We start from the raw sequence: 13,959 nt of genomic DNA, 5'->3' as shown, positions 1-13,959 counted from the left end.
GGCTGTGCTGGCTTGGCAGTAAATCTGGTGTTTCCTACTTGTTTCTTCTTCAGGAGAGGAAGGATCAAACCCATCTACCCTTGTCCCCAGCCCCAACCATGGGTGAAGGGAGCTCTTCTGCAATATTCCTGATCATTCCCAATCCAGGAGGCTCTGACAGGGAGATTTAAGCTTTTGCTGTGCAGAGATGGCTGCACTGCAGCTGTGTCAGCGCTCAGCCCTTCATGTATACATGAAAACCTCATGGGTTCTAAGCTAGATGCAATGGCTTTTATTTCTAGAGATGTCTTGAGAAAACCCTTGGGAGTGGTGTCAGGATGGGGTGCCCATCTCTGCCCCACCTGCATCCCCTTCCCCGATGCTCCTGCTGCCCGCCACGTCCTGGCATCCCACGGCATGTGGCTGGCAGCAGGGTTCAGCCCCTGGTGCTGCCACAGGCACATCCCCACAAGCTGTGCTGGCAGTGGCGGGGGCTTCACTCACCCAGCAGCCCTGGCACAAGGGAACTGCAGATACCAGGACTGGAAAATCCCTGGGTTTGAGTCACCCCGGGTGAGTCAGGCCAGGTCTCCGCAGCGTTAGCCCGTCGAGCTGGGGATGAAGCAGGCGGTGAGGTGAGGTTTCCACCACTTCCCCCGGGGCCGCTGCAGCCCAGAGCTCTCAGGAGAGATGTTTCCCATGACAGTCATTCCTGCTTTGCTCTTGTTCTGTTTCCTTCTGACTTTCCCCTGCACAGAATCATTCCTAAAGGAGAGCCAGGAGGATGGAAATGTTCCTGTGGTGACACTTGCCGGGATTGCTCCTGGCTGGATGTCCCAAGCAGCAAAGGGCTGTCCCGGGAAGGAGGGTCCTCAGCAGCCCAGCCTGCTGAGCCTGTGTCACCTTGTTCATTGCTCACGTCTGTCCCGTAGGACATGTTTTTAGGAGCAGAATTAGTGGTTACGGGTCCCTTGCTCCCTGAAATACTACATTCTTGCAATCACCCTGCTCGCACCACCTCTCCGCAGCGGCGACTGCCTCCCGCCGGGAGGAAGGGGCTTCTCCTCCCCCTCCGCCTGTCAGTGCAGGTACGGGGGGGGGCACAGCATCCCGGGGGGCAGCTTCAAACGAAGGTGGCCCCGGCTGCTGGTGCATGAGGGTGCCTCGCTCAGGCAGTAGCCGGGGTGGGAGGTTGGAGGTCAGAGGAGGGTCAGGTTTTTGACACGCACTGCAGCGACACGGTGGTTAAAATTAGCCCGCAGAGAGGAAACTGGCAGCGTTGTGGAAGAGCAGAAGTTTCCTCTCACGGCAGCCTGGTGCAGTGGGGCCACATGCCGCTGCCAACCCTCCTCTGGCTGCGGCACAGCCCCATCCAGGTCACGCACCGCCACCGGCATGGCAGGGTGACGAGCCTAAGCCGGGGTTGGAGCATGTGGCATCGGTACCGCACAGCGTGAGCGGGCAGGGGGAGAGCAGGCAGCAGCCCCGGCTGCGAGGCACCTGGTTGAGTCACCTGTGTAGGGTCTGGCCCTCTCCTCGGCTTTGGGATCCCCGTCCTGGCAGCCTGTGGGGACCCTCTGGGGATGGGGATCACTGAGGCTGCTTTGCTGTGTATGAGCTGAGCAAAACTGGGAGGGGGTTGGGGGAGCAGCAGGAACTTGGGCATCGACGTGGACTTTGTCTCCACGGTGTGCAGCACTTTTAGCCCCTGTTTGCTGACTTTCTCCCTATAAATCTGCGGCTCCCCAGGGGTGACACCAGTCAGCAGGAAGCACTAGGGGAGAGCTCTGCAGGTGCAGAGCCCTGCTGCAAGGGGACGAGGTCACTTGTGGCAGAGGTGCCGGCAGAGGCTGTGCCGTGGAGGCACTGGGCTCCCGGGCTCTGGAAACTCCATTTGAAAGCCTCATAAATTGGATAATTACCCAAGCTATTGCGTTTCCTTCTGGCCAGATCTGTCCCAGCCTCCCTGACGGGGCTCCCCAGTTGGTCCGTGAGATGGGCCCACGGGATGGGGTTGGGCTGGAGATGGGGAGGGGCTCAGCTTTTCTCAAATACCCCCACCCGCCCGCTCTCGCACCTGCATCCCTCCCCAGCTTTTGCTGGGGGGGAATCTGGCGATGGAGCCAAAACGAAACAGTAAGAATAGGCCACATCATTCATCTCATGCTTCAGCAGGATTTTCCCCCATTCGGTGGGGCTGGCTGCCCTCCAGCAGCCCCACGGCCCTGGAGTGCACAGATGAGGCAGGACAGGACACAGATTAGCGCTAGGCGTCCTGACTTCATCTGCCTCCTTTTCCTTGGGGACGGTGAGCTACGAGGCATGGGCAAACGCCTTCCATCCCTGTTTAGAAGAAGAGGGGCACCCTGCACATCCCGGTGGTGCCGTGCAGTGCTGCCTGCATCCCACCGGACCTTCTATCCCCAAATGCTTCCCCCTGGCCATTGCCCATCTGCCTCCCCTTTGCACTGACTTTGTTTTCCTTTCCCTCTCCCCAACCCCCTCGTCCTCACCCTGTAGGTTATTGCAGCTGACTGCAAGAGGGTCACAGTTCTGAAGTATTTCCTGGAAGCCCTTTGTGGACAAGAAGAGCCTTTGCTGGCATTCAAGGGTGGAAAATATGTGTCAGTGGCACCCGTCCCAGACGCCATGGGAAAGGAAATGGGAAGCCAAGAGGGAAAACAACTGGAAGATCAGGTACCGTGCGGGAAGAGCGCGCCTCGGTGAAGGAAGAATCACCCCTGTGGGGCCCAGCCTCTGCCTGCCCTGCAGCTCCTGCTATTTATAGCCAGCGTAGCTGCGTGTGCATTTTATGGGGGGAGGCGGGGGGGTGGCAAATGGTGCACAGCCCTTGTCTCCCGAGTGTACTTCGCTCATGCCCTTTCCTGCCAGTCCAACCCGCGTGCCTCTATCTTGCGCGCTGCTATGAGTTCCAGATGCTGCTTTTTCATACCCGAAGCGGGGGGAGCTTTAATAACGTGCAGCGCCGCAGCCCCGGGAGAGGAGGTGGGCGAGGGGGTGTCAGGGTTCAGCTTCAGGATCAAGTTTATAGCCGTGGAGCTCGTTGCGGCAGAGGCCTGAGCTCCAGCCTCCAGCACACGTACAGGAAGAGCTGACATTGGCGCCCCGTCCCTCCCCTGCCTCTCACATCCTGATGTGATTAAGGAATTCAACTCTTGTTTTTCTGCCCTTGCTTGTTCCTGTAGGCCTTGCTTCACTCCAGGCTCCGTGTGTGTGTTTAAGGGCCCTGCCAGCCGCTCTGCAGGTTGACTCTTTTCTTCTGTTTAATCTTGCAGTTGGAAAGGCCAGGGAAACAGGAGAGAGGGGTAGAGGCGTTGGGAGCAGGGAGCTGGGTGGCCCAGCACTGCCCAGGCTCGCTCCGGGTCCCCTCCCTGCGCCGGGGCCAGGCGCTGCAGAGCACCGTGCAGGGGATAGCACCTTGCCCCTGGCCCCCTGCGCCCCAGGGAGCTGACAGCCAGGGGAGCCCAGAGCAAGAATGTGCTCAGCACCCTCCTTGTCCCAGCAGCCATCTCCGGCCGAGCAGGGGACAGATTTTAAATGATTTTTTTGCACTGGGGCTCAGAACAAAACCCCAGGCAGCAAGAGATGTGTCTGTAAGGTGGGAGACCTGGACACTTTTCTTCTGGAGAAGACGCAGGAGGCTTTTCAAGCTAATACCACCAAAAGCGTGTGATATGGGGGCATCTTCAGGTTCTATCCAGTATAAAGATGGGGAGAGTCCTGTTCTGCAGAGCACTGCCTTTGTTGGGTCAGTCCCTCCGATTTTTGCTATGAACAAACATGATATGGAGGGGAGCTCCTTCTTGCCCTTCCCCATAGTCTGCTTGGCTGTGGGAACCTCTGCGTGAGCTCATTGCACAACCCGGGAGCTTCCTCCTTGGTCTGTGATCGCAGGGAAGCTTCCAGCTTACCAGCATGACCACCATCAGCCAGGGCAAGCAGATCCCGACCCACCGCAGCAGATCAGCATCTGACACACACTTTTCCCTGAAGCCCTTGCGCGACGCTGTCCCTTTGGCAGCATCTTCCCATCCCCTGTGGTCCAGGCTGTCCCGGCAAAGGGAAGTAAGCCCGAGGGCTCCGTCTTCCTCCTTCCCATGGCTAAAAGTCACAAGGAGAGAAGAGGACGTGGTTCTGTGGCCAGGCGGGTGTGCCGGCTGGGTGAATTGATTGAGAATGTGACTGTGCAGTGCTGGAATTGTTTTAAATTAAGACTGTGAGCTCCTGCCCGAGTCCCTCCTGCTGACACATGTCGTGGCAGCCTGCACAGGGCAGGGAGCATAGCAGTGCTCATATCCCTCTGGGGAATCCTTTTGTGCGGGATCCATCCCCTGCAGCACTCTGAGAGCTCAGAGCAGGTTTTTCTGCTTGGTTGCCACCTGGGAACATTTCCCAGCCCCATCACAACCCTTGGCTTTTGCACAGAGAAGGGGAGATGGGTAATGGCAGGGCTCGGGAAAGCCTGTGGTCACTGCACTGGGGAGCAAGAGAGGCTGGGCAAGGCAAGGGGGGTGTCAGCAGCAGTGGCGGAGCTGAGCTCCCGGGCAGCACGGCTGGGCCGGCAGCTGCTGGTGGGCACTTGCTGAGGAACAGGGACTTGTGGTCCCTCCTTTGGGCAGGGAGCCGCTGGGGAGAGCAGCGAAGCTGGGGTGGAACTGGGTTGTGGTTGATGCTCAGTTGCATACCGGCCATCACCTCCTGCCCTCTCCTGTGTCCCAGGGGTTTGGGTGCATAGGGAAAGGGCAGCGCAGCCTTCGCCTGGGGTGGGAACAGCGTGGCTCATTCTGGCCTCTCCAGTTCAAGGGTCTGCAGATCTTCTGGTCTAGAGACCCAGGGAAGGGTCTCTAGGAGAGGGTGAAGATGCAACATGGTCCAAAAGCGCCTATGCAAGCAGGAGGTTGGAGAACCAGGGACACTTCAGTTCAGCAAAGACAAGGTTCCTGGCCAGCAGGAGCATGGCAAAGGCAGACTAGAAGTAGGATGCGAATGTTAACAGAGGAAGTAATTAACCGTTGAAATGACTGACCTCAAGAAGCAGTGGATTCTCCATCATGTGGAGCTTTAAAGTCAAGATTGAGTGTCTCCTCCTAAAACATCTGTTCCAGCCCACCTGGAAGGTTTGGGGTGGGTGCAGGAATCTCTCTGGCCTATTCAGAGATCAAAACGGAGAAGGGGAACAGGCTCTTTGGTCTCCTGGGTTCATGGATCCAGGTTTCCTGACCAGAAGATCAGCTCGTGTGCCTAGCTTCAGCTGAGGCAGCAGGGTTAGAGCAGCGTTGTACAGCCCCAGTGCAGGCAGGTGGGGAGAAGCAGCGTTTGCTCCAAGGATTGTGCAGCCTAAACAGCCGAGCAAAGCTAAGAGACAGGAAAATGCCAATAGTTTTACAGAACTGAAGCCTATAAAATATCAGTGACTCACCCAAGGCTGTGGGAAGTTTCCCAAGGTGAGGAAGAGGGTTTGATTTTAGAAGAGAGCTTTATGCAGGGCTGCCCCTGCCCTGCCTGGTCGCTGCCTTCCCTGCACCGTTACCTCCTGTCTCACCTTGTAATTTCCTGGATGTTTACTATTTATTTATTTTGTTTGCTTCTTTTGAATGTTCAGAAGTAGTCAGTTGCCCATCAGCAAGTGGTGGTAGACCATGGCTGGCAGGGGTTTGTCTGCTGGAAGGGGGGAGGGCAGAACAAGCATGGTCCCTGTCACCAGCATCCCTTACAATGCTTCTCTCCTGTTTTTTTTTGTCTTTCTGCATTTTCTCGGAAGAAGGAAGACGATGTGAGGATTGAAGCATTTGAAGATGATTCTGAGGCTGAAGGCAGTGGAGGAGAGATGGACATCAAGGAGCTGAGAGCCAAGAAGCAAGCCCTGGCCAGGAAAGTAGCTGAGCAGCAGCGTCGTCAAGACAAGATTCAGGTAGGACGCTCTGTGCAACTGCAGTGCCCAAGTTGGCTGAGGAGCTGCTTTGCTTTGGTACATGGGCTGATCCTGCCTCATGGTGCCAGTGGTGCGCAGCTGTTTCGCTGCCATGCTTCAGGACCAGTGGCCTCTTGGGATGTGCTGGAGCACCCTGTGCTTCCTGGGTGTAGGTGCCCTGTGCTGCCTCCATGAAACCCAGCAGCAAGCTTAGCTCTGGCCCTTTGGAAAGGCCAAATCGGTATTGCTGTCCCACCCAGGGTAAGACCTGCCCTCCCAGGCCCTGAGATTAATGTTTCAGGGGCTCCTGGGACCCTTGTGAAGCCAGACACAGCTTCTCTGCGGAGCTGCCAGCACACCCAGGAGTCCTGGCAGGGGAGTGCTTCAGCTGATGGCTGTAGTGCGGCGTGTGCCAGGCAGCAAGCTGTCTCCCACCCAGGGCAGAGGCTCCGTGGCAGTGAGGTTCGGCGAGAAATCGCCTTTCCTGCGCAGCGGGGCACAGGCAGACGGGGGAGAGGGTGGGACATGAACAGCAGAGTTCAGGCAGGAGCCAGCGGCAGGAAAAATAGTCTGCAAACGGCTGCTGCAGCCAGAGTGCCACTTGCAAAGCATTGCCATCGTTGCCATCATTATGGGGACAAACAGACGGGATACAGGTGATCCTGGCATGGCCTTGGCCTGATCTGAGCATGTTCCCCAGTGGGAGCTGATGAACTAAGCTGGTTGGACTGGGAGCAGACGCCTGGCGATGCACACTGTTGCTTTAAGAGCAATCTTACATGCATGGCTGTTGGCTGCCTTGTTGCTCGCAACCCCTCTTCCTCCAGCCTCTCAGCCCAGATGAGGATTTCTCAGCAGAGGAAAAATTCTCCCTGGCTCCCCTCCCCCTCACCTCCGCCCTCTCTAATGCCCAGGGCCCTTCACTTCCATAATTCTTCATTTTCCAGCCTTGAACGTAAGCCAGACACATCTGTCTGGCCATATGCGTGAACTCTGCAGTGTGTGCCGAGGTGGTTGTAAAACAGGGCTGCTGAAGGCCCTACTGGGAGAGCGTGCACATGTGTACCCTCCGGCTACTGGCGCCGGGCCCAGAACCACTGCGCTTCGCTTTTCCAAACCCACCCCAACCTTTCAGATTTTTGCCTTTTTTCTTTTTCATTTGAATTCGGAGCAATTCATATCAAGGCGAAGGTAGAAGTTGTGCCGGGAGGGAGGGGCCGCCCCCGCAAGCAAGTCCATTATTGTTGGCAGGTACCTGGGTCGCATTAATACGAGGAGGAAGAAAGCAGCAGCGAACGAGTGAGAGATTGGAGAGATGGGCTGTAAATTAAAGCGGCCTGAAGCCTTCCAGCCTCCCAGGGTTGTTAAGCGGGAGGTGTAAGTAAATTCCCCACTTCCCACTGCCTTGTACAGACACAGCAAACAGGAACTGCACATGTTCAGGGAGGGCAGCGTGCAGCAGATCCCGGCCCCGGCGACTAGCCCAGCTGCAGCAGGGCCCCCCGGAATGGCCGCTGCCCATTCTGCGGGGAGAGTGGGGGCTGCCTGATGCTGTCAGGGGCTTTCTCCCCCTGGCGTGCTCCTCCCTTCCTCCCCAGCCGTGCTGGGGCTGATGCTCGCAGGCAGAGAGAGGTCAGAACGAGGGTGTGGGCAGCTTCAGGGGCTGCACAGCTGAGAGCTGAGGTGCAGTTGGAGTCTGAAGGCGCAGGGTGGAGGAGAAGTCCTTGGGGCTTCGGTAAAGTCATCCAGTCCATAGCTAGCTGGGAACAGCCCGGAGCAGAACACGTGTGCTTGCCCCGGTCCTCTCCCTGCCCTGGTAGTGACCACGCAGCCGGAGCTGGAGAGGCGGAGGAGCTCAGGTGGAAAGTGCTGCCTGGGGAGGCCAGGTCAGAGCCAGCTCAGCATCCACCGCCTCCACTTTCCCACTCTTGGCCTGTGATCCTTAACCTTCCTGATCATCCCATAAGATTTTGTGTTTCCTGGGACCTGGGAACCTTCTGCATTCCCTGTTACATCCTGTTTCTCTTGTTCGTCGCTCACCTAGGGAGTTCACGCATCAGCTGCTCTCTGAGTCCCCCTTTCACTGTCCTGGGGACAAGCCACAGCTCCACATATTCATCCGAGTCCAGCAGACGCGGCTCCTGTCTCAGCACAGCTGAGAGCCTCAGCTCTCTGTGCACGGCCATGTGCACGGGGTGGGGACTCGGGTCCAGAGAGCCCAGGTGCTGTGGCTGCCTACTGTAGAATCTGGGCTGGTGTGTGCAGGGACACAGAGTGCGGGGCAAAGCCCTCATCTCTTGGCCATCCATTTTCTTTTTGCACCCAAGGGGAGCGTTGTGTCACAGCCTCACCTGCAACTTACAGCGTGGCGCTTCTTGCAGCTAAGTGCACTGCCTTCTCCCCGGCAGGTTTTCTTGCCCTATCCTTGCCTTTGGCATCCTCCCCATCCATCTCTCACAGCCCAGCTCTGCTGCTAATGGAGATCATCCACCCAACACTTGTCCCAGGTTCACTGCTGCTGCTTACCTGCCTGGCATCGCCTGGCAGGGCAGCCCTGCGGGTCCCCGCTGCAGCTCCCCTGCCGGGGTCACATTTACACCTCCGGGAGGAGGTTTGGGCTTTACCGTGCTCCTTCAGACCCTGCCCTAGCCGGGGGTGTGTGGGACTGTGGCTCCAGCTGCTGGGGGAGCCCAGGTCCAGGCAGGGTAAATGGCAAACAGGGGTGGCCCTTGGCCAGCACCAGCTGTAGAGGGAAGAGGAGCGCTCAGCTCCATTCACGAGCTTGGACCCCAAAACCTTCACTCTGGGGAGGGGGTAGAGATAGGCCAGAGCAGGGATAGGTCATAGTCTCGTCTCCCTGGGCAGCCCTGGTTGCTTGGAGGCAGCCCTTTGCTGCCTGGCCCTGGCTTACGAGTTGGCTGCTGCTCCCTGGCTCCACTGCCAGCCTGCCGCTGCCCTCACCACTTGCCCAGATGGGGACAGAACCGCCTGCCAGCCCCATGTCGCAGCCTGGTGACAGCAGCGATGCATTGGGGCGAGGTGAAAGACCAGGCACGTACCTGGGTGCTGTCCAGGTATTTGGAGAGATGAGAGGCCAGGCAGGCAGGTGGACAAGGGGAGGCAGCAGTGGCGCTGCCGGGGCAGGCAGCGTTCTCGGGCAAAGCTGTCCCCTGCCGGCCCCGGGTCCTGCCGCCTGCTCCCAGCCACCCCCGCTGCTTGGCCAGGCCCTTGGTCCATGCTGTTCGGCGTCCCCTGTCCTTTGTGCCGCTGCTGTGCGCTGGGAGCGGTCGGGTTTCCTGACCGGTTGAAAACATCCCACCTGAAACATAACAGGCTCTTCCTCTGGATGCTGCTATTGTTTTGCTCAGCATTACAGAAGCAGCTTAACCGGGGCGGCCAATTATGACATGTCTTCCCAAAATAGCCGCTCTCCTGTCCCTTCTGAGCCCACGGAACGGCCGCCCCCTTAAGATGCAGCCGCTCCTTTGTGGCGGTAGTGTGAGTAAGTGGCTAAATATAGCCGTATCCCATTCACGCTCTCCTCGGCGCGCAGGAACAATGCCGCGGGTGCACACGCGCCGACACGCACCTGCCTGGGAGCGGGTGCCTGCTGGCTGCGGAAGATGCACACCCACCCACGGCGGCTCCACCACGGCGGCGGCCCCGCTTTGCTACCAGGCACGGGGCACGTTTACTCCTGAGGAAGACGAGCCTTGGGAGGAGGAAGCCCTCGAGCAGGAGACTACAGAGGCATTGTTCTCAGCCCTGGAAAATCCGCCTCCGATTCCCGCGGAGCACGCGGGGCTGGAAGGGGCAGCGGCGCCGGGTGTCCCCGCGGTTGGAGAGCGGGTCGGGGCAGCAGAAGTGGTGGCAGGATGGTGACGGCCCATCCGTCCTGGCAGAGAGGTGTAACCCCATGTGACCCATCCCGAAGGCAGCGGGGCACTCACCTCTGCTGAGCTTCGGCTCCAGGCCTCTCTGCTAGCCCGGCACCAGGGGCAGAGGAGCCCTGGGGTCCGTGTGCGGAGCGTCCTCCTCTCCTGTGCTTGTGGTGGGACCCTCAGGTGTCCCCCCTGGCACTCCGCAGAAGGTACCACCGGCTGGCCTGGCTCTGGGGGCACTGGTCCCCTGTGCCCACTGGAAGCCCTCAGCCGGGCATCGGCTTCCGAGGAATCCCCCAGGTGATCCCAGCTGATGGATGAGCTGGGAATTGGGGACCGTGTGTGCCGGAGTGTCTGCTCTCAGTGCTGCCACCAGCTGGGGCAGCCGGGGGAGCCACCTCCGGCTCCGGCCCAGCTCCTGGGACAAGCCCCAGCTCCAGGGAGAAGCCCGAGCTCCAGGGAGAAGCCCCAGCTCCTGGGACAAGCCCCAGCTCCTGGGACAAGCCCTAGCTCCTGGGAGAAGCCCCAGCTCCTGGGACAAGCCCGAGCTCCAGGGAGAAGCCCCAGCTCCTGGGACAAGCCCCAGCTCCAGGGAGAAGCCCCAGCTCCTGGGACAAGCCCCAGCTCCAGGGAAAAGCCCCAGGTCCAGGGAGAAGCCCCAGCTCCAGGGAGAAGCCCCCCTGGCCGGAGCAGCAGGACGGACAGAGGGCTGCAGGTGGGAGCAGCTCTGATGGCTGCAGTGTGAGGGTGCAGGAGGCAGGAGAGGGGAGGCTGCCTGACCCTGGGGGGAGCAGGGACCCCCCCGGCCTCAGAGGTCCCCTGCCACCTCCAGCAGTGCCACCAAGCCATGCAGTGTGTTTAACCCCAATAAGACAAGGCTAAAATGTGGCCATCCTAAAGCACCTGGGCCATTGAGGCTGTACCTCTGCAGTTTGAACCGCGCCGCTCTCCCCAGGGTCTTCTTCAGACTCCAGGGCATGTGGGCCACCGTCTCCCAGTCCTCACATTGGGGAAACTGAGGCACAGCGGGACCAGCAGCTCGTTCCTGGCCGTGGTGGTGGCACAGAAGCCAGGCCCCAGATGTGGGCATCCCAATCCGCATCCCCCACGCTCTCGGTCCTCCCCACAGGACCGTGCCCCACGCACCGGCAGAAGGGTTAACACCGCACTCGCCTCCCGGTTCCCCGCACATGGGCTCCCTTTCATCTCTGGCGAGGGGCCAGCCAGCCTCCGCATGAATCACAGGCCACTCCTCTCTCCCCCAAAACCCCTTGGCCGGAGGCTTCTGCAGCCTTTTACTCACACAAACAAAAATAAATCTCGCTGCCGGCCTCTGAACTCTGCAAAGGCGAGTTTCCCTCTGGCTCCCCGAGCGGCCCGGAGCTGTGCGCGGGGACTTGGCACGCTCCCCGCCGACCTCGCTCTTTCACTCCCGGCGCATCCTGTGTCCTTCTCTCACCGGGCGGCCCGGAGAGCGGAATGGGACGTGACGGCCGGCACAGGCGTTGCTCACCGCTGCCAGGAATTGGCTGGGTACGGGCTGCAAAAGCCGCTGGGGCAAATGCCACACACGAGGGTACTGCCCCCCGCCGCCGTCACCCCCGTGCCCCTGGCTGGAGGGGTAGGTGAGCCTCGTGCTCACGCCGTGCTCCTGAGATTGCTCTCACCGGCCAGGGCAAGCCCCAGGGTCAGGGAGCCGTACTGGGGTGCAGGCAGGGGTCTGTCGTCGCCCATCAGAGGCCACATGGTTTCTTCATCCCCTTCCTGCTGGTTCAGGTCCATCAGCCTCTTTGGCTGCTGTTCAGAGGACATGGTGCTTTGCTCTGGGTCTCTGCCTTGGTCAGCCGGGCCCTCCTCTGTCTCTCCATGGCAGGTGGAGCTCAGCAGGGGCTGAGCTTGTCATCCTCCCAGGGACAAGTGTCTCCTCCTGCACCCCAAAACCCTGGGGAGAGACCCCACCTGCTGCTCTCCTTACAGCAAGCAGGCAGCGGCAGCACCATGCTGGAGGTGACTCCAGCTTGTCCCCAGCTGCAGCTCTTCTCGTGCCACCGGGAAGTGCCAGCACCTCCCTGGGTGAAGGCAGGGCGCAGGCAGGCATGTGGCGTGTGGCTGCCCATGGCAACATCTGTATGGGGACATTGGTGCCATCGCAGCTGCCCCTGTGCGATGCGGGTGGCGTATCTCCACGCAGCAGGCAGAACCTGGCACGCTCCCCGCTCTGCCCATCGCCCCTCGGAGTCGATGGGAGCTGTGGCCCCAGGCCCTGCGCTGCCAGAAGGAGGGTGGGAGACACGTGGTGAGGTTATGGTTGCTGCCTGGCCTGGAGATACTTGTGGGAGGTGGCAGCATCAAGCCGCCTTGATTTAAAGCCAGATGACAACACTTGGAAATGGATTAAAAACCACTTCTTTCCATGGCCACTGCTGGCCCGTGCAGCTTGTCGTTCCAGGGCGCCTCCGAGGCTTTGGCATGACTGCGGGAGGGTTCAGATCCTCACCCTGGGCAAGGGGAGCTCACTGTAATGTTGGGCAGAACAGGATCCAGAGTTGCTTCACGTCCCCAGGGCACATCTTGTGGGTGCAAGCCCAGTCTCACAAGGGTTTGCATGGTGGATGTGTTCCACAGCAGTGCCGCTCTGCTCCGTGGGTGACCGGTTCCTATTAGAGGCAACAAACATCAGCAAGTCCAGGGAAGCTATTTTTAAGCAGAGGAAGCACTAGAATAGCATCCTGAGTTTTTTAAGCCTGTGACTTACTAAAGAGCCCAAGTCCTTCGATAGCGTTGAAGTAATATGTGAGCTCTTGGGTCCCATTTGGGCAATTGGCATTGTCCAGACATCCAGGTGCAGCCCCAGAGGGTTGCTAGGGAGACCCAGAAGACCCCCCCCATGTGAGGGTGAGCACCTCTGGTCTCCGGTGAGTGCAAAGGCATCAGCCAAGGACAGTGCTGTGTGTTTTCAGGGCTGGAACCCACCTGGTTTCCCAGCTGGATGGAGTCGGAAAAGGCAAGGCATATGTAGGAGCTGGTGGGACAGCCAGTGAGGTACTCAGCCAAGCATCCCTGCCCCACAGACCTCCCTTCTGGCTGCCTGCTCAGGGTTCCTGTGTTGGGATGCTGTTGGCAGGGCTTGTGTGTCCCAAACCAGTTTGTTTTGGCTCTTGTCACCTTAAGCTGTTTCCATGTGGAGCCCCAGAACCCCCATCCTCCAGCCCCCCTTTCTCCCTGCTGTTCTCTATCAGCCTCAGTCTCTTGGCACTGGTTCAGATAGTCCTGGCATCTGCCAGTCCCACAAATGGGACAATTCCCAAAACACCTTCATTTTCAAGGCTGGTCCCAGTACCCCCCAGTGCCTGAACTGGGCTGTCTTCCTAGGAGAGTGCTGTCTTGGAGGCTTCTGCCATCCCACTCACATGTGCTATGGAGGTCCAAGAGTTGGTGTTTGAGGTGTGCAGGTGGGATGGATGCAGCCTCTTGCCAGTCTCCTTCACACGATGCCCTTGCTGGGTGAGGCGTGCATGCCAGCCAGGCTTAGCTTCTGCTCTTAGGGTCCGCAGGTCGTAGGACTGACGTGCTACTCACTCATCATGTGTCCTTCTCCTCCAGGCTGTGCTGAAAGACCAGAGTCAAATGAGGCAGATGGAGCTGGAGATCAGACCTGTCTTCCTGGTCCCGGACACCAACGGTTTCATCGACCACCTCAGCAGCTTGATAACGCTGCTGAACTGCAGGAAGTTCATCCTGGTGGTGCCCCTGATCGGTGAGTAGGGCCAGTGCTGCGGCGGGGGCTTCCCCTTGCCCCCAGCATGGGCTGTCCCTCCATCCCAGCTCCCTTTCTCTGTGCCCCCTGTGCCCGCAGCGCCTGTGTGGTCTGGAGCCGACCTTGTGCCATGGGGCTGGCTTCCATCCTGTCCTGTCTTGTCCCAGCCACGGCCAACGTTCCTTTGGCCTGTGATCACTCTTCTCCCCTCCTGCCAGCTTTCTGCCCACGGTGCTCAGCAAACTCCCCTCCTCCTGGGGCATTTGGGGGTGCCAGGGGCTGGGAGAGCTGGGTGGGTGTTAAATGGGATTTGGAGGGAATTTTGGAGGGAGCAAGGAGGAGGAACTGTTAAACAATCAGAGCAGATAGCTTATCCCAGCTGAGCTGGGGCTTAGGCAGCCTGAGCAAAT

At 59.3% G+C, this 13,959-nt stretch overlaps 1 protein-coding gene across 3 annotated transcripts in view; it reads left to right on the top strand.

Annotated features, from left to right (window-relative positions):
• SMG6 (SMG6 nonsense mediated mRNA decay factor) overlaps positions 1-13,959 on the top strand; it is a 118,194-nt gene that overhangs the window by 96,760 nt on the left and 7,475 nt on the right. For 2 of the 3 annotated variants that reach the window (XM_040615674.1, XM_040615654.1), the window contains exons 14-16: positions 2,500-2,676; positions 5,762-5,911; positions 13,396-13,549. In XM_040615674.1, the coding sequence (XP_040471608.1) occupies positions 2,500-2,676; positions 5,762-5,911; positions 13,396-13,549 (481 nt within the window). The remainder of the gene's footprint in view (positions 1-2,499; positions 2,677-5,761; positions 5,912-13,395; positions 13,550-13,959) is intronic. The other variant, XM_040615665.1, reaches the window with a different exon arrangement.

The sequence above is a fragment of the Falco naumanni genome, chromosome 1, assembly GCF_017639655.2.
Source record: "Falco naumanni isolate bFalNau1 chromosome 1, bFalNau1.pat, whole genome shotgun sequence".
Lineage (NCBI taxonomy): Eukaryota > Metazoa > Chordata > Aves > Falconiformes > Falconidae > Falco > Falco naumanni.
Note: the sequence above shows the minus strand (reverse complement) of the source record. Positions and strands in the feature narration are given on the sequence as shown.